Here is a 20,890-nt window from a genome sequence, read left to right on the forward strand (position 1 = left end):
ACAGCTGTGCTAATGTAAACATTTAATTTGGCAGCCTTCTCCACCCACTTTTCAATTAACCGGGTTTATGCAGATACTTTAGGTCTGTAATAAACTTTATTGCTACTTCTCTTAGAGTACAGTTTATGAAACACAGATTGGAGGGGCTTTTTTGGGGGGTTTTCCATCCATTTAGGACAGCACATGGGGCAGGTTGTGTTGCCATGAAGGGGAAGTGTAAGCTTTCTGTCTCAAAAACTGCCACAGGCCTGGCTTAACTGAAACAATGGCTTTAAGGAAAAAAATGTGGGGGCTGTCTCCTTTGGCTTCTAAAGCCTGCGAGCGGATATTAATAGAAAGAGGTAAAATCACTTATATAGCTACAAAAAGACACTTGTGTTGGTGATCATTAAAAAAGATAAATGTCCCCTGCAATGCATGAGACTGTTTCAGAGATAAATTCCCAATAACAGTTCTTACAGATATAATTATAATAATTGTGTAATCGCCGTGATAATTATTCTTATAGAGTGAAAGAAATAATTTTCTATCTAAAGTAGCATTCAACTGTTCCTCTCACAAAGCTAGTCAATAGATCCTTTTCAGCTAACCTAAAAAAATGGGATAGAGGTCATAGAGTTTTAAAGCTAAATTTGGCTTTAATTGACATTGTGAAAAGGAGATTTTTTCGTAAGGAGTATGACATCACATTTCAGGATATCTCTTTGCATAAATTTGCTTACACGTTTCTCAGATAAATTGGAGAATGCCATATATATGAATAGTTTTTTTTTTTTTAAGACAAAAGATTTTCAACTTGTATTTTCATATCTTACCATTTAGAAACTTTGCCTTGGTTATGGTTTTTAAAAATTAGCTTTTTTTCTCTTAATAATAGATTTTCATAATAGAAAACCATTCTTATAATATTTTCCCCTCAGGACTCCTTTTGAGTTCCTCATTTAATCTGGCTTCATCACCATTCAATCTATGGGTGTGACCATAAAGCAGTTTTCAATCTGAAGTTGTATTTGACTGTTCAGTGTCTGAATCTTGCCAACAGATCCCTTTCAGCTATCCTGAGAGATGGTGGAGGTCAGAGAATCTTAAAGCTGTGGTCTCATTGTTTTATAGTCTTGCTGTTTTCTGCTCCCATAGCTATTTTGCCATCTAACCTTTACTCATTCTGCTGATCACAGCTAAACAAGGCATTTGCAGCAGCTCTTATTCTCGCAGATGTTTTACTCATTAAAAACAAAACTCAAACAAAGTTTGTTTCACAGCTAAGTCTGTGTGTGTGTGTATCATGTTAATTTTGTTTTCAAAATGTGATAATTGGGGATACTTCTTGCTTACTTATAAATTGTTTTAAATTAATTTATTTATTGGCTGTGTTGGTTTTTTGTTGCTGCACATGGGCTTTCTCTAGTTGCAGCTAGTGGGGGCTGCTCTTCATTGAGGTGCACAGGCTTCTCAGTGAAGCCACTTCTCTTGTCATGAAGCACAGGCTCTAGGCTCATGGGCTTTCAGTAGTTGTGGCACACGGGCTCAGTAGTTGCAGCACATGGGCTCAATAGTTGTGGCACACGGGCTCTAGTGCACAGGCTCAGTAGTTGTGGTGCACAGGCTTAGTTGCTCTGTGGCATGTGGGATCTTCCTGGAGCAGGAATTGAACCTGTGTCCCTTGCATTGGCAGGCGGATTCTTAACCACTGCACCACCAAGGAAGTCCCATTAAACAGAGCTCATTTTACCTATTTTAGTAAGTGATGAAAGTCAGCACAGTGCATGTTAAATTGTAAGCTGCATGAGGAGAGGAACAAATCATGTTTTGCTCTCTTTTTAGACTGAGCTCCAAGGATGATATATGGAACATTATAGGTGCTCAGTCTTGTGTTTTGTTTTGTTTTGTTTTAATAAACAAATGGGTAAATCTGGTAAGTACAAGTCAGAATCCTAAATATTGAATTTTAATTAACTGTATAAACTGGTAGGTCATTATGAAGCTTTTCTATAGATTGCTTTGTCTTTCTTTGGGGAATTAAAGCTCTTTGTCTCAGTTTCTTCATGGATGGACTATCCAAGAGAACATCCTTTCTGCAGTTTAAGTGAATGCCCAGAATTATACAGGGCGAATGCAACGTAAAGAGGTCACAGTCTTATGCAAGGAAGGGGCATGTAAGCAACCAACCGTAATGCAGTGTTCAAGTCCTATACTGGAGACCTGGGCAAGGTGTTGTGGGCCTGGCGGGTGGGGTGGCCTCCTTGGGAGGGAGAAAGTAAGGTTCAGAGAAGATAGACAAAATTCAAGGGCTTTGAAAGATGAATAAAGAGTTTGTCTAGCTGTGAAGAAAGGATATTTCAGAAATAGAAACCACGTGGGCAAAGGCATAGAGACTTGCAATTGCACCGCATATTCTAGGAATGTCGAGAGTGCGCTAGAGTTTACGTGTTGGGAAGTTGGGCGTAGATGGAAGAAGGGGTTAAAGAAGGTGGTCTAATGTCTGTAATGAGTGATGAGGCTAGGCTGGGGCCAGATGATGAAGAGCAGGTCATAGGTTGTTCTGGGCACTAAGGAGCAATCAAAGTGTTTTAAGGTTTGAAGTGACGTGATTCCTGGTGGCAGTGCAGAGATTAGAGTCTGGCTTTATTGTGAATAATAAATCCTAATGGCCTGAGGAGGCTGAGGCTATTGTCAGAGGACACATGAAGGCTCAGTGAAGGATTTTAGCAGCATTTAAGAAGGGGATGAGGGAGTGGATGTAAGAGATGGCGTCTAGGCCAACAATTGAATGTGAGGCTTTAGGGAGATGGGGTTTCCAGATGCCTGAGTTTTCAGCCTGGGCCACTGAGTGGGTATGGGTGCCATTAGTTGAGGTATGGATCGGGGCGCTGAGAGTGTGCCTGGAGAGATGTTGCAGTTAAAAAGAGAGGTTAGAGCTAGAAATAGTGATTTAGAGTCCCCTGCAAATGGGTAATATTTGTAAACATGGAGCTGGTTGAGTTTGTTCAGTGGGAACAAATGAAGGCAAGATGGGGGGGGCCACTCACTGGGTTGTCTTAGGGATGACCAACACGTGAGGGGTCTACAGATGAGGATAGAGCCCGAGAGACTGGAAAGAACCCCTGGAACGACAGGCTTAGAACTAGAAAGGATTGCTTCCCCGAAGGAAAAGGGAAGGGGACTTTTTAAAAGTCGGGGATACTTAGTGTCCAAAGTCCATTAGGTAAAGTCTGGGAAGGTCAAGGCAAGTTGTGGCTTATAGAAACAGTAATTTTGGAGTTAGGACACATCTCGACTTATTGACTCTGAGAGTTTGGTATTGGGAATAAAGGTTATTATTAATATTTGCTTGTTTTAAATGGTGATCAGGGAGTATTAAGTTGTGCCCTTGTCTTTTACCCTTCAGCATGTAACTTCACTGAAACAGATTCAATCAGATTGTGGTCCTGGGTTGCTTACAGGATGAATGTTCTGTAGACCTTAAGAAATATGTGGCAGAAAACAATGGATTGTGTTTATTTGTAATCTCTCTTTTCTCCTAATTCTGAGGGAAATTTGCATTTTTTTCCCATCTAACTTCTCCATTGGCTACTGTATTGAAAGAAGCAGAAGCTACTTTGAAGTTTTTGTGTGAGTTTTGGAGAAGCATGAACAATTTCACAGAAAATAAAAGGAAATGTACCAAACCACTGAGCACACCCTTTTAATTGCTCTTACCAAGCCTTCAGACATTCCCCTGGGGGAAAATTATGCTCCCAGCTCCAGGTCCCAGAATTCACCCTGTTAAGGGCAGCAGTGAGGAGCAGTTTATTTGCACAATCCCTTCTGTACCCTTCTCCCTGTGTGACTCCCCACTTGAGCAGTAAAAGACTCAGAAATGATGATAGTATGCTAGTACATACAGATTACATTAGAAAATATGTTTGCGCCAACTAACATGTAAGTAAAAACAATAGCCTACTGCAAACTGGGTGCAGCTCTGCAGTCTCCTGGGATATCTTGATGGGTTTTGTTAATTCCTTTTCTTAAATGCCTTTTGCCTTCAAGTCTGCTGAGGTCCATCCTCAATACGCAATGTCGGCTTCAGAGTTTCCTCTGAATGAAAACAAATGAGCAAATAGAATGCTTGTTAGTTAAAACTGAAAGCATGAATGTATATGGCCCTTTCAAAAAGTAAAATGTCCTGGACTCCAGTTCTTCTTTACTTGGTTCTATCTCTCCAGCCTTTAACCATTCACCACTTCCTTGAGGAAGCACACACAGAAGCAAATTAAGTTTCCGAAAGTAAAGTTGGATCCTGTTTAAGTAGATTAGGGTCTGGCATACCATTTAACTTTATCAGGCATTTAAAGTGGAGGATGTACACTGTAGCCGGCTGTGACTTGCCAATTAGCTGGGCTTTCCCCACTGTTTCTGGTTTGGCAGGGACGAGGTGGTTCACCCTGCCGCACTGCTGCCTGCCAAGGACACATGGCCAGCTCCTGGCTTCCTGTCTTCCTCTTTGTGTCCTGGCCTTGCCTTCCAGGGAGCTGCCAAGATACCGTTGCCAAAAATCTTCCTTTGGAAAGGTCAAGCAACCTCAAGTCACCTATGCCAATATTTGTGTTTTCTTTTAAATCCTTCTGTGCTTGATTTGGAGAAAAGTGTACAAGTGAACATGCAGAGAGTGGAACCTGGGGTCACTTGGGATCACTTGGATAAAGCAGCAGAACCCAAAGAATCCCTTGGCCAGTCAGGGTATGATGCTTCTAGTAGAATTCTATTTAAAGCTCTGTGAAGTGTGATAAAGTTCAGAATGGTTCAATGTGGATTTGAATTTAGTTTGCTTTTTAGGATTCACTACGCACATGTGATTTTTGGCTGTAGCTAACTCCTGGTGCATCTCATGGCAGGGAGAGAGAGAGTAAAATGGAAATTGGTCTTGGCTTGAGGACTGCATTTTTGTTTGTGTGTTTTTTTAGAACTCTATAGTCGCATGCTACTTTTTGCTTTCCAGTTTGTGAGAAAGCATCCTTGTAAGCAGTCTGAGAATAGTGCACAAAGGAGTTACCTGGGGTGTGTGTTGAAAGTGCCACTTTCTTGGCCCAGCACTGCTGTAGGAGTTGCAGCCATTGGGGGTGAGGTCCAGGAATCTGAATTTCTAACAAGCATCTCAAATAATTCTGATGCTCACTAAAATTTGTGGACTGAAAGTGTCACTGATTGTGAAATGAAGATAAGGCAAGTAGCATTTGTCAGCAAACTATCCCATGTGTTTCCTTCTGTTGATCTTTTGGGAGACCTGGATCTCAATTTGAATCTTTAGATTGTATGCAGACCACCACCAACAAATGCTTTTCCGAAGATTGAAATTAAAAAAAAAAATACTAATAAGAAACTTTATCTAAATAAATGCCCTTTGAACCCTAAGTTTTAAGATTTTGGAGATAGCTTCCTCCACAAGAGGGCAGACAGCAGTATCAGGCAGTATCAGCAGTATTTTGTCTTGTGGAACTGAAAAGCACAGCCACAGAAAGATAGAGAAAATGAAAAAGCAGAGGACTTTGTACCAAATGAAGGGACAGGATAAAACCCCCGAAAAACAACTAAATGAAGAGGAGAGAGGCACCCTTCCAGAAAAAGAATTCAGAATAATGATGGTGAAGATGATCCAGGACTTTGAAAAAAGACTGGATGCAAAGATAGAAAAGTTTACCAAAGACCTAGAAGAATTAAAGAACAAACAAACAGAGATATGCAACACAATAACTGAAATGAACAATACACTAGAAGGGACCAATAGCAGATTTACTGAGGCAGAAGGGCGAATCAGTGGCCTGAAAGACAGAATGGTGAAAATCACTGATGCGGAAAAGAATAAGGAAAAAAGAATGAAAAGAACTGAAGACAGCCTAAGAGACCTCTGGGACAATGTTAAATGCACCAACATTCACATTATAGGGGTCCCAGAAGGAGAAGAGAGAGAGAAAGGACCTGAGAAAATGTTGGAAGAGATTATAGTTGAAAACTTCCCTCACATGGGAAAGGAAATAGCTACCCAAGTCCAGGAAGCACAGAGAGTCCCAGGCAGGATAAATCCAAGGAGAAACACGCCAAGACATATAGTAGTCAAATTGACAAAAATGAAAGACAGAGAAATGTTATTAAAAGCAACAAGGGAAAAACGACAGATAACATGCCAGGGAACTTCTGATTTCTCAGCAGAAACTCTGCAAGCCAGAAGGGAGTGGCACGATATATTTCAAGTGATGAAAGGGAAGAACCTACAACCAAGAATACTCTACCCAGCAAGGATCTCATTCAGATTCGACAGAGAAATCAAAAGCTTTACAGACAAGCAACAGCTAAGAGAATTGAGCACCACCAAACCAGCCCTACAACAAATGCTACAGGAACTTCTCTAAGCGGGAAACATAAGAGAAGAAAAGGACCTACAGAAACAAAAACAAAACAATTAAGAAAATGGTACTAGGAACATACACATCAATAATTACCTTGACTGTAAATGGACTAAATGCACCAACCAGAAGACACAGACTGGCTGAATGGATACAAAAACAAGACCCATATATATGCTGTCTCCAAGAGACTCACTTCAGACCTAGGGACACATACAGATGGAAAGGGAGGGGATGGAAAAAGATATTCCATGCAAATGAAAATCAAAAGAAAGCTGGAGTAGCAATAGTCATATCAGATAAAATAGACTTTAAAGTAAAAAACGTTACAAGAGACAAGAAAGGACATTACATGAAGATCAAGGGATCCATCCAAGAAGAGGAGATAACAATTATAAATATATATGCACCAAATATAGGAGCACCTCAATACATAAGGCAAATGCTAACAACTATGAAAGAGGAAATGCAAGGCAGAAATAGAGACACAGATGTAGAGAACAAACACATGGACACCAAGTGGGGAAAGCGGGGAGGGTTGGGGGGGGAATGAATTGGGAGATTGGGATACCAAATTAAAAGAAAAAAAAAAGATTTTGGAAAGATTTTTTTCTCCTGACACATAGGGCCACCACAGGTTGTATGCAGAAAACTCTCGTGGTGTCTTCCCTGTAGCCCACACTGTGATGCTCCTTGAAGTTCTGTAGTGTGATGGGCTTCGAGATACCTCTCATCAAAAGAAAGTTTCATGTCGCTAATATTTCAAAATGCAAAACAGTTTTCTTCTTTATTTTGAAAAGATTCCATTGGAGGAACATGGAGCTCTTACAGTGCCTAAAACTAAGCACCTACTAATTCTCGTGGCTGTTGTCATTTAATAGAGGGAACACCATATGTTTTGCCTATAGATTCAAGGAAGGTACAACATCATGCCAATATTTTCTTGGCTTTTCACGTAAAATTGTCCATCGAATTTCATTCCTAAACTCAGAGTAATTCTCCTGTATCTTGTCATAAGCTATCTCTGTTGGTAAGGATGGTATAACCTTGAACCTTTTTGTTGTCTTTGTTGTGTAGCATTCCTAGAGTTAGGCCCAGGTTACCTTTGCAATGTTTTGCATTTTTTTTTCCCCCTGAATTATTTCCAAAATTTGCTGAAAAGGTGCAGCCTCAGGGACACCTCTGCCTTTCTGACATGAATAACACCCCACTAATGTGAAACATATGTTCTGTCCAGGTTACCTATAGCCTTGGGTTCCAAATTCGCAACTTCAGCATCTTCCATTGAAAAGAAACAGCATATTTTTTTTTTCTTAAACTCCCCATTTGCTTCCCCTTGAACCATAGTCTTTTATAACAGTAATAAGGAAATGTGGTTATGGGTATAATTGCCATGAGACAATTGCACCCCAGAGGACTGGCAGAATTTTCTTTTCTATATCTGAGGGCTGGGCTCCATCAAGAAGCTCCATTTGCAAATAACTCAATTAGAATAATCACAACAATGGCTTTATTTTTATGGCAACTTTCCCTATAGAGATCAAAGTGTGTTAGAGACATCCTGTCAGATTCTTGTTCTCATACCCAGTGGACTGGAATAAAAAAGTTTTATTATAGCTCGTTTGAGATAGGCGATTGAGGCAGATAGAGGGTAAGTGCCATCCCAGAGGTCGCAAAGAAAGTCAGCAGGGGAACTACAAAGAAGAATCCAGGTTTCCTGTTACTCTGCAAGTTATCAAGATACGTTCCTTCCTGGCCATTGGAAAGGATGAGAATAAAGTGAACCTCTTTTCAGACTGCAGGATCACGTGGGTGAAAGTGCTTTGAAAATTGCTAGGCATTGTTGCTATCTTTATCACTTGGGACAAACGGAAGGTAAGAAAGAGCCTTACTGTCAGTCGCTAGTTGTTCCCACTCACGTGACATGGGTTTTGCAAATTCTTGATTGATGGGCCCCAAACGGTCAGTCATCTTGCTTGTCAGTGAAAGACTAATGAAAATTTATATTTATAATTCTGAATTTAAAAATACATGTAAGCATCTTCTAGCTCTTTACAATTCTTAAACTGCAGAAGTTCCATGAGATTGACAGCAAACTTTGAGCCAGTCACGAAGCCAATGATCCAAGTTTCTAGGGCTAAATAAACTACCTAATGAAGAGCTAACCTAAGTATTCTGACTTTTTTTTGGAAGGTTTTTACCTATAGACTCTATAGTCCTGAAGGTAGGTATGAGGAATTTAGGCCCTAGTTTTTAGTGGGAATAGGAGAATTGGGAGTAAAATTGCTACTAATCTTCCAGTCTGATTTCAGAGAGTCTTGGAGGACACATCCTCTGGGGAAGAGACACAATTAATGCAGTGTTCTTAATTACTATTGTTTGCTTGATGGTTAAAGGTGACATATTCTGGTGTAGGGCTGTTGGCTCTACAAGTGTCCTGTGTGCTGGTTTTGGGGGGCAGGGGTTGGGAGTGGTAGCATTCCCTCCCTTGCACAGGAATCCCTTTTCCCAACCAGGAGCTGAAAAATCAGAAATGCCCCAAATTATCAGACCTTGCCTTCTAAAGGGAAAAATGAGAAGTCAGGCAAAATATAAATGCATGATGTTTTAAAGCTCTCTCTTTGATTTTTCAAAGTTATAGAGTAAGTTCCTGTTTCTTCCCTCTAACCCACATAAATGAAGCTGTCTTCCACTTATCATAGATCCTCCCTGTCTCATGGGAAGAGTAATGGCCTTGAGACTATCTCATCATCACTGCACCTCTTGTTGTGTCTTACTGCTTAATGAATGTTAAGCTGAAAATGAATCCAGGTAAACAGGGGAACAGAAAATAAAGTTCAACTGATGTGAGCTTGTTTGTGAAATAACGTAGGGAAAAAAAATCCATCTTTTAGGATCATTTTTGGCATGGTGAATGGACTGAGGTGGCAAGTACTGTTCTCTACCAGTTGATTGGATCATATCAGCTAATTTATTCCAGTTTTGGTAATTGCTGGGTGATATTAATAGAGAACTTTCAGTAATTATTTTATTATTGTTGATTTATCTTTTCAAAGGAAAGGTTGAAAACCGTTTTCTTAAGCTCCCCCTCCTTTTTCCTCCGAATGTCCTTACCGGATTCCTGGGCTCCGTCTTCCTCTTTTGTGTTGTCTGTTGTCTTTTGGTTTTCATGGTGTGACATACACGTCCATGATACCACGAAAGATTCCTGCTCATTGAAGAGAGAGTTGAGCAGTATGGTCACTTTAAAAACACAAGGGTCACTGTGAATGGGAGCCTGAAGTGAGGAGGAAGCCTTGCCTTGGGGTCCAGACTGGAGTAACCTAACTTATGTGTTCAAGTTGGGTCTGGAGCCCTGACTTCATTGCCGTCACTAATATTGCCACTGAGTAAACAAACCTAAATAAATTGAGAATAATGCAGCAGCCCCGTAAAAGTCTTCTCATTTGTAGTTTATATTTTCAAGCAAAACCCAGAAGTGACCATTTTCTTAGAGGTTATTTCTGCTTTATGTCCTTGCAAAATTAGCTAGATTTTTACCGTCTTTACTTCGTTAGAGTGTTCCTTAGATATAGAGTCTGCTAAAAAAGTGAATATTTTGTCAACAGGATGTAAAATGACAAGCATCATTTTCTTTTAAGTAGCTGTTGCTCTTTCTTTCATTTCTTAGCCAGTGTCACCAGAGGGAGAAGGGCTGTGCTCCTCTCAGGCAGGAGGCAGAGCTTTGCAGGTTCCTGATGGAAGCTGTAACATTCCAACCTTGCTGTCTCTGTTTGTTTGTTTCTGTTCTGCTTAGATCAGTTGCACCAAAAGTCCTTCTCCTCCTCTGGAAGTTGAATGGTCCTATGAAGTAAATTAATGGTTTCAGCCCGAGTCTTGGGCAGAGAGACACCACAATTAAGCATTCTCTGGTACCTGCGTTGGCATTCTGAGCCAACGTGCCAAGACTGAAAATTTCCTTCCAGGTCAAGTGTAGCACATTATGAAGAAACTTAGGGGATGTCACACTAAGATTTACTTTCTCCATGACAGAGAGAGTGCGTGAGCATACTGGGTTGAAGTGGTACAGCCCACCTCCAGTATTAAAAAATCGTTTCCTTATAAACTATTTCAGTCTTATCTGTTCCATTATATCTGCTGTGACATTTGTAAGTGGATGGAGATTTTCTGTTTATTGGCTTCCAACCAGATCTTCAAATACATTGTTTGAAGGTGGAGATTAGTTCTTTGCTCTGTCAGCCCATTGTGGGAGGGTGCCTCTTTACACCTATTTCTGGACCAATTGTATCTGTCATAATTTCAGTTACCGGCTTGGTACAGTGTAACCAATTCAATTTCATTTGTTTTATCTTTGCTCTGGGTTATATGTATTCCTATGTGATGGCTCTTAAGTCACAGAATCCACATGTAGAGTACATTGGAAGAACTGGGGATAATTTCTTATTTCTTATTGTCTTTTTTGTGGATGGCAACTTACAGTGAAAGTTTAAGTATAGAATACTATGTGTGTAGTAAAATAAAACCTGGTTAACATTTAGATTCACTTTCTATCTGGCATTAGGCTTCCTGCCCCTAGTCCATGTTACCAGAGAAATTCAAGGACTATTTCTGTCTCGTGGTCTCAGCATTATTCCTGTAGTTTTCAATGTCTGTGCAATATGTCTACTGTCATGTTATGTCTCTTGACTTGTTCATTATACTATAATGTTCTCATTGGAAATAAAACAGAGGGATGAGAAAATGCAGAAAGTAGAAATTATTGCTCGTCTTTATGTTCTTTTTATGCCTATTGAGACTATAACTCATTTTCTTTTATCAATACATATTTATTGAATTAAATTTACACATTTTGCCTTAAGTGATAAAAATTGACTAAATGGATTTCAGGCTCAGGTTTAAAAAAATTTTAATGAAGAGTAATTTTCGGTGGGTACACTCTCCATATGATGTTTGGTGATAATTATCACAAACGAGGACACTAATGTTTAAGAAACATGAAAATAAAAACTTCCAGGGTGGGGGATGGGAGAGTTCAGATGATAGGAACCATGGGGACGTGGTATTACAGTGCAGTGCTGGCAGCAGAGTGCACCCACCAAGCACTGGTGCCATCCTGTTAAAGTTTCATCAGAAAAAGTTGGCAGCATGTGAATTGATGCTTTATGTTTTCTGCAATATCACTTCCCCCCCAGTGGGGTGTTATCTAACACACTATAACATATCACGCATATCCATACTGTTTGCATTTGTGATTGTAAAGCTTTGGTATTGTGAGCTCATATACTTCCCTATACATACAAGCGTAAATATTTTTGTTGTCTCCTATTTGTGGAGTGTTCTAGTAAAAGCATCATAGATTATGCAGTTTTTTTTTTGATTATGCAGTTCTGATTGAAGAACATGCTTTTGTCTATTCTTATTTTATGAATTTTCCAATGTGAAAATGCTGGGTGTCAAGTGAGTGAACTGTTTCCTAGAGAAAAAAGAGTAATGCTGAAATTTTCTCTTTTCAAGTATATATTTCTCTTATGTTGATATATGTTCGTCTGTATTTAAGACAACCTTTTTATTATCTCCACATGATATTGTTAGGTATTCAAATAATTCATAAGCAGCTCAAAGTTGTGTCATGAGATAAAAATAAATGTGCAATGTTCTATGAAAATAATCAGGCTCATAAATTGATCCAGTCAAGGAGCAGACAGTCATGTTTGTAGGAAAATCACATACACAAGGAAAAATCCAGATGTCATGTTACTTGTTAAAAGCTGGATAGAAAGACTAACTCTGAGTAGGTAAAAAGCTATGGTAAACCTGGATGGGTGGGTATAAATATCAGAGAACCTCCTAGAAGAGATGGATTTAGAGCTTGGCATTGAAAATCTAATTAATTAAATTAAATTTTTTAAACATTTGATTATCTTTGTGTCAATATCATGCATTATAAAAGACTTTGGTATATAGCATTTCATACGTAGTACTAGGTGGTGACAGTGCTTTGTCACCTTTTTTAATAGTCCAATCCTGCTACGCTGTTACCTGACATCTATTTTGTAGTGATGACTATGTCAAAAAGCACATATATCCATCAGGATCCAGAAAAATAGAGCTCCTACCAGAGTCCACTAGAAAGAATTACATAGGGGAGACCAGTTACAATGATGTTAGAACAGGTAAAAAGCCAGATGCGCAGTGAGGCAACCCAAGACATTAGCATCTGTAGGAACCTACAACCACAACTAATGCTTCAGGGATAAAAGGAGGAGGTGGTGTTACCAGAGTCCTTGGAGACCCCATAGAGAGGGACACCCTGTGGAAGCTAGAACACAAAGGAGACAGCCATTGCTTGGAGATACCTGTTAAAGTAGAGAGAAGGGAAGAAACACCTCCCCTTCTCCCCAAATACCCCAACTCCCACCAGTGCATCCCATTGGTTGACTGACTTGAAGCCAGTTATTAACAGAACTGGGAAATATAGTTTGCAAGAACAGAGTGAGGGATGTCTTGGAGGACAAATTATCACTACATGACAGTTCTGATTTTGGAGGTGGGGTGTGGGGATGGAATTGAGGTAAGGTTCAAAGCATTAATTTTGTGGGAGGGATTAAGTTTACAGGATATTATCCAAAGCCTTATCATACTAGTTTTTCTTACTGGCATTGAGTTACTAAATTTTTTCATCCTACCAGAAAATTTACTTTATGTCTTTTTATCATAGTGTTATTGTTAGATGCTTTTGAAAATTCTCCATGAATGATCTTGTTGGTTAATTTTCAAATGTTTAACATACTGTAAATGTCAGGAAGTATTCTATCTTCTCTAATTAGAGCCAGTCTTTAAAACCCAAAACAACAGGTGACACGCTCAATTGTTCCGATGGCAATTAAGTAGCTCTGACAAAAAATTATAGTCACCCTCTCCTTCATCTTTTGGATCTGGGAAGAATGGACCAGGAAAAGTTCAACTGCACTTATAATCAAGCATTGTCTACAACGTAGAAATAATGGTGTGGCTTCTTCGTTCTTTTGTGATTTTGGAGGGGGGAGGTTGGATATGCAGCATAGTTTGCAGTTTGTTTTTTGATTGGAAGACAACGTCAGTTTTGAAATGGCAGCATAGTGATCAATTTGGAAAATTGAATATTAGCCGTGTGTAATGTTATGTGCAGTGAAAATAATCTCTGTGAGCATGGGAGACGAGTCTACAGTCAAAAACTAGACGTTGGTCTGTGTTAAAATTTTGTCACATCTGGAAAGCATTTGATGTATAAAATTACATAGGTATATTGATACCATTCAGGGTTAAGACATATGGATGGGACATAATGCAGAAACTTGTTCTTTTTCATACTCTTTAGATTTAGCTTAGAGATTTTTGAATCATAAGGAGTCCATTTGAATCTCCATTAAAGATAAACTGAGTAAAATGACAAAATGGAAGGAATTTTGAGCACATGGTCCATAGCTCTGTGCCCTTATACTTTTGATTCCCTTCTTTAAAATGGATTAAGCAAGTGGGCATGCCTCTCATATTTTTTCTCATTTTCCAAATAACCAGAGTAATGAACAATGGATTCCATGGTAGGCTGCTGTAATAGGCTTTTTATTATTCTTGGTTAAAGTTACCTGTATTTTTAACTTTCCTCTTAAATTGATCATTTGAAAAAATATTGCCCCATAAAATTATAACAAATCTTCATATTTCTTTTGGGTTATAAACTTTTCAGAGTTCTTTCAAACATATTATTCCATTTATTATAATAATCCTGAACTTCTCTTGAAAAAAAGAAGGAAAAATCATGCTCTTGGCCATTTTTTTGTTTTTATTTGATCGATAAAATTGAGTTACTGTCCTTTCATACACAGTTTTCATTTGCAGAAGGAAGTTATTATCTCCTCATTTGTTTCCTCATTTTATCCTTTAAAAAAATGTTAATTCACATGATGTATTATTCAAGTAGTTTTATTCCTGGTAAATTAGCTTTTGTCCTGAAAACATAGGGACAGAAGTTCTTTGAACCACTTATCAGGGAACTGTTAGGACATTTTATACCATTATCTGCCGCATCAGCAAGCTTCCTCTTTCATCATGTGACTTCTCTGACTTTTTTTTTCCTGCACTGTTATGATAAAATTATTTTATAAACAAAAGTAATGAAAGTCTGACGTACAAATCTACTTTACCTTGGTAGCAAGTATATTAACTTTGTCTTACTCTATTACTCTGCTAATTATTATGCACCTTTGATTAAATATATATTTATTTTCATATGAATACATCATCGTGACTTAAGAGCCAGGATTTAATAGTAAAGCAAGGGCAACTTATTAAATAAATGACATACAACTGGTAGGGTATGTAAAAAACCCACCAGTTTCTTTTCTCTTGGGCTCATACAATGATTTAAACATTTTAATGATTTGGCAAAGTATCTTTTTACCTTAAATAATAAAGAAATCTGTTGAGGTAAAACATGTCTTTTTAAGAACACATGCCAGTGATAAAATGAGCACAGGAAAAAATAAGAATATGACTTTTTGGTCATTGAATCAGTTGCTAAATTTATATTTGTGGAGAGTTCACAGACACTTAAAAATAGACTATATGTAGATGATAAACAGGTAAAAACTATCATTGGCATTACTGCCAGTTTAATTATAATTTGAGAAAATGAAAAGTATTTTAAGTGATGTCAGCCATCTTCTTCATTCTAAAGAGTGGTCCTTTATTCAGCAGATACTGACTGGACATCTGCTGTATGCCAGGCAGTGAATAAGGCTAACACGTATCTTGACCCCATGAGCAGGAGGCCTGGACACTAATGCAGAAATTTAATTACCTGTGTTGTTAGTGTTTTCAACGGGAAGTATAGAGTGAAAACAGAGGAGGACTAACCAGGTGCGTTTTTTTGGGGGGTGGGGTGGGGTGCGTGAGAGTGTGGGAAATTAAACCTTGAAGTATGTTAAAAAAAACTTAGCCTTTCCACACAAATATTTGTACATATTTTCACTGTTGTATAAAGTCATTTTTCCCCCTCTGATTCCTATTAGAAATGACTAAGACTAAAAAACTCTTACCTTTTCTTATTCAGTTTTAAGTGATTGGGCAAGATATAAACTGATTCAGGCATGAAGTGGTTTGCTTAGGGTCAGAGTACAAGTGTTGGCAGTTACTGAGTAGAACCCAGGAGTTCTGACTCTCCAGACTGTTGTGAGAAAACATGTCCTGCTCCCTGAGAAGAAAGATTGCCAACAAAATATTAGAAAGTCTTATGTGTGGTTTTAATCTAGGTAAATAATATTGTATTAAATTTGGGGGAAATACAAGAAACAATGTAGTACAGAAGGGCCGCGTGTACGCAGAATGTGCTACGTGTAGGAATTAGAATAATGCATGGAGACCCCAGAACAAAGTAAAGCAGATAAATAAGTTACTGTGCCAGGCAGTGTAGCCAGTACTGTTTAGGACTTCAGCGGTAGAAGAGCATTTACTTTCCCCTGCTTTCCTTTTAAGAGAAAATTTCAGACCAATAGGATCACAAATGTTGCATTTGGTTTATGTTGAAATTTTGCATTGATTTTTCAATTTGCCTCCACAGTTATGCTCTTGAGTCTGATGACATTCTGTTTTTCATTTTCAGATTCATATTTCACCAGCATTCTCTTTGCACTACATACCTAGCTATAAAATGCAGGTTTCGTGGTTTCCAAGGGGAAAAAAAAAGTATATTACATAGGATAACTGAAATCCACAATGTCTCCCAGATGGGAAAGACAGAACATTCATCTCATCTTTTCCTCCTGGATCTGGTGGGGTTTTGGAAAGGACTGCATTGTTTTCATGGGGCAGAATGCATTGGCAAGTTGTTTTTTAAAGTGCGCAGTGGCGTGTTCATCTAATATTATAAGATATGGGCAGCATTTATGAAAGATTATAAATCTTACAACTCTCCTCAGAAACTTAAAATACAGCTGGAAATGTTTTGCTTCCAACAAACATGCAATCTTCATAAAATTGGAAAAGAAATGTTTTGAATAAATAATGTTTTGGTTTATTTCTCTCTAGTGTGAGATCTCTTTTTTTAGTCAAAATCATGCCATAAAACTCCTCCTTCTTCTACACTAACACCCTTGCCTCTGTATTTATATTTTGCTGGTGCATCTAAATTTTTTTTTTTTTTTTCATTTTTAAAGTATGCCAGATTGCTTTGCCTTGTTTTTAAAGATAGAAAACTGGATTTGCTCCCAGGGACTCTTTCCCTAACTAGGCCAGTTTAAAAACTAAACAAGGATTGAGTCAGTTAATTAATTTAAATGAGATTACAAATCAAAAACATATTATGCAATCTTGATTTAATTACCACATTTTATTTACTTAATTGAAAACACACTGTAGAAAGTTAGCAATCTTGACAATGACCAGTATGGTGTCTTTACACTCTATAGGCTAAAGGCTTCGAAAGCAAGAAGTTTAGATGATCCTGGTTGTGACCTTTGGTTCACTCAATCCCTGGATCAGTAGAGAGTCATTGAACTTAATCTTAGGCTAGAAAGGTCAGATACGATTATCCCAGCTTTCACTTGCGGGGGTTTGGTGCTAGTTAATGAAGCAATGCAAACCTCTGGTCGGACACGTTGGCAGGTTTCACACTTTTTGTGCAAGGGTCTTCCCATCTGCCCTGGTGCATAGTCCCCTGGCATGAACAGATATGCTCTCAAATGGGTGTGTGATTTTTCTTTTTCCCCTTAAATTTCAGTGCCCCATGTTTTTTGGCTAATTCCTTGTGAACAAATTTTGGTCTTGAGCCCAAACAAATCCTTATTTTAATCCTTGCAATATGATGCTTTGAACCTAATCCTCCTGTTAAGCAGAAAAAAGTGGCTCTTTAAAAGAAAGTTTAATAATAGAACTAGTGGACCAAGTGTAGGGGTAAGACATAGAGGGTAGAGTAGCTATCCGCTCTCTTGTTCTATATTTTGTTTTTTGGTTAAAAAAGTTACTTTATCTGTAAGGTGCCTCAACATAGCAACCTCTTTTAAATCTCTGAGTTTTGCTGTACAGAAGATATATTTTAAAATCTGTGTTAACCAATAGAGAGGGAGATCTGAAGGTGTGGGTCTTCCGATGGAAAATAATACAGATTCAAAGGCATGATTAAAAATATGTAAGAAGCCATGTCTCCCAAATATTTATTTTGGTCCTGTCAAAAGCATTCAGAGAGGTTTGATTTCTCTACCTGCTCAGAAGTGGGTTTAGGGGAATGGGGTACAGACTCAGCAAAAATATGTCAAGGACTCCATTAACCAAGTGACAGAGTTAAGGCTTCCCATGGATAGCTAGTTCCCCAAGTTTTGCAGAGAAGTGGATGCCATATAATGTAATGTCCTATTGAGAAGGGACAGATAGACCAAAGCAGAGAGGGAGAGAATGAGAATTTTCCCGCACATTTACATGCTCATGAGAGATAAGAAAGTGCTTAGTTTTCGCAGGGTCTTTCTTTGTGTTATTCGATTAGCCATTTAAGAGCAGAAAAAGGAAATATTGTAAAACTCTAGTTTTGTGTCATCCCAATTGATGAAACAGTCCTCTATTAAAACTGAGGCTGTACAGATTTTAACTGTGTTACAGAAAAGAATACAGCAAATTATGTAATCAGAATTGTGATTACATAGAGCTAATTCACTGTAAATCCCAGGGAAATAAGTCCTTGTAGAAAGTAAACTGCCAAGAGGGAGGAGGAACATTTTGCACGGCGGGGGGTGGGGCGGGGTGGGGGGGGTTGTCCGAGAAGAATAGTTCTCTCCTCTCTCCTTGAAAAAGGTGGATGTTTTTCTCTTACTTTGTGTTTCCCTGTTATAAAGTACATGGGTTTGTATCCCTTCCTTCAGGTTTTTGTTTGTTTTTTATATTGGCTTTTCTCTTTCTTAAGTGATTCTTTCTGGCATACTATATACTTAATTTGTACAAATACACCATTTTAGTATGTTGGTAGTTAATAATGTTTTGGAGAGAAAGAAGGGGACTATTCTAAGCCTTTAGAAAACTCCTGGTATTCTTTAGTGGACAATGGGCTATTTCTTTACCTGCTTAAAGCAAAGGAATATGACAAAGGGGCCTTTTATCACATGATGACTAATTTTAGTTCTAGCAAGAGGCTATCTGTAGGTTAACAGGTTACAGTGTGGGTTTCATTTACTCTTCTGATATCCTTTGATATAAAAGCTATATTGTTATAGAGTCATAGAAGTTTAGAGTCAGAAGGGACCTGACAGTTTACCTTGTACAGTCCCTTCTTTGCACCAGAATGATTATAAATAAAAATCATGCCTCTCAAATTTTGATTTTTTTAATAAATTTGTTTGTTTATTTATTTTATTGGCTGCATTGTGTCTTTTTTGCTGTGCGTGGGCTTTCTTTTTTTCAGTTGTGGTGAGTGGGGGCTACTCTTTGTTGTTGTGCACGAGCTCCTCATTGCCGTGGCTTCTCTTGTTGCGGACCACAGGCTGTAGGCGTGTGGGCTTCAGTAGTTGCGGCACATGGGCTCAATAGTTGTGGCTCATGGGCTCTAAAGCGCAGGCTCAGTAGTTGTGGCGCACAGGCTTAGTTGCTCCGTGGCACGTGGGATCTTCCTGGAGCAGGGATGGAACCCGTGTCCCCTGCATTGGCAGGCGGATTCTCAACTACTGTACCACCTAGGAAGCCCACATTTTGATTGTTTTTTAATAAATAAAAATCATGTCTCTCAAGCCATGGTATCAGAGAAGAAAATGAATTCCTGGAATAAGTGTCATCTTTGGGTAGAAAGACAGCTTCTATATAAATGTCATCAAAAGCTTCTTGGCCTCCTGCTTGCAAACTGGGAGCCTGCTCCCTGGACCCCCCACAACCATCTTCTCCCTTTGAGGGAGAGAGCCAAACCTTAATTTCTAACTCAAAATAGTGCCTCTCATCTACTGCCTCCCATTTCCAAATATGCGTTCAGAAATGAAGGGAAGCAGAACTGAGCCGTACTTTAGGCTGGGAGACCCACCCTGGGAATTGTGTCTCTGTCTCCTTTTCTTGTCACAGAAGGTTTGTCTACTTGAGTTTTTTTAAACTGGCTAATTTCTTAAGAATTATTTATTTAAAATTGAAGTGTAGTTGACAACGTGTTTCAGATATACAGCAAAATGATTCAATTATACATATATATATGTTCTTTTTCAGGTTCTTTTCCATTATAGGTTATTACTAGATATTGAATACAGTTCTCCTTGGGTCCTCTTTGGTTATCTATTTTATATATATGCAGTAGTGTGTACCTGTTAATGCCAAACTCCTGATTTCTCTCTTCCCTGCCTTTTCCCTTGGGTAACCATAAATTTGTTTTCTATGTCTGTGAATCTGTTTCTGTTTTGTAAGTTCATTTGTATCATTTATTTTTAGATGTTCGTACAAAGGGGGCATGCCTGGTCTTTCTTCCTTTTTTTTTTCCTAGTCTTTCTTCTTTGTGCACTTCTGTAGTTTATTGACTAATTGTTTTCTATTCATTTGACTTAAACAAGTGTGTCAGGCACTATACCAAAGATTAGGACCATAAGGCTAAAATAGGGCAGTATCCCTGCCTTCATGTAGTTCAGAATCTAAAAGGGATGACCTCAACATGGAGGACTTCAGGGAGAAAAAAGATGGACACCATGAGCAAAGACTTGGGCATCAAATAGAGGTATCACACGTGGAACCACATGACCCAGGTGTTGGTAGGGGCCAGATCAAAGTGGAATGACATCCTAAGACTTTGGAGTTTTTTTCTGTATGTATTGGGACTCATGTAAGAGTATTAGCAGGGAAGAGGCTTAATCAGTTTTAGGTTTAAAAGAAATCACCTTGGCAGTAAAGAGGAGTATGTACTAGGAAGATGTGAGATCTGTGTATTTTTCAAGACCCTGTTCCGAAGGTCACCTCCCTCTGATATCTTTTATGGCATGCCCCTTGCTCATCCGTCATAGGAAGGACTAATTATTTCCTCTTGCTATATACTCATTTATAGCACCTATCTCAGTGTATTTTTTAAAATTTGTACATTTCTGTCTTAGCAACCTCTGAGCTTCTAGAAGGCATAGAATGTATATTCTTTTTAAAACAATATATTAAAACTCATTATTGTAAATGAAATGGAAATTTAATACGCATTTATGGAGAACCTGTTATGTTCCAAACATTAGTAACTGGAATACAGAAGGTGCTCTGTAAATCTCGTTGATTCTCATTTAATTGATACTTACAGTAATGACCTTCAGAAAAACCTTTCATAGTTGTGATGATCCAACCACATCAGATAATTTTCATCCCCCTCTGCACCCCTGCCCCCAAGAAAGTTAGTACTCAGTATAAACATTTAACAGGTCATTATTTATTTATTATCTTATATATTTAACATTTTATTGGACTTCCCCCAGATTATCAGTAGAACATTAGAATTTCCTCTGTTTAGCAGTGAGAATCCAAACTAAATTTTTTAGAGTTGGCCT

General features: G+C 38.5%; 1 protein-coding gene across 9 annotated transcripts in view; it reads left to right on the forward strand.

The window, feature by feature from the left end:
- NFIB (nuclear factor I B) overlaps positions 1–20,890 on the forward strand; it is a 236,124-nt gene that overhangs the window by 108,965 nt on the left and 106,269 nt on the right. The window contains exons 3-4 of one of the 9 annotated variants that reach the window (XR_009051622.1): positions 15,117–15,278; positions 16,021–16,035. The exons of 7 other annotated variants lie outside the window; for them this stretch is intronic. Coding sequence is in view for 1 of the 2 variants with exons in the window: in XM_057725171.1 (XP_057581154.1) it covers positions 16,021–16,061 (41 nt within the window). In the remaining variant the exon portion in view is untranslated. Of the gene's footprint in view, positions 1–15,116; positions 15,279–16,020; positions 16,376–20,890 lie in introns of those variants that run through there. One more of the 9 variants, XM_057725171.1, reaches the window with a different exon arrangement.

The sequence above is a fragment of the Hippopotamus amphibius genome, chromosome 2, assembly GCF_030028045.1.
Source record: "Hippopotamus amphibius kiboko isolate mHipAmp2 chromosome 2, mHipAmp2.hap2, whole genome shotgun sequence".
NCBI lineage: Eukaryota > Metazoa > Chordata > Mammalia > Artiodactyla > Hippopotamidae > Hippopotamus > Hippopotamus amphibius.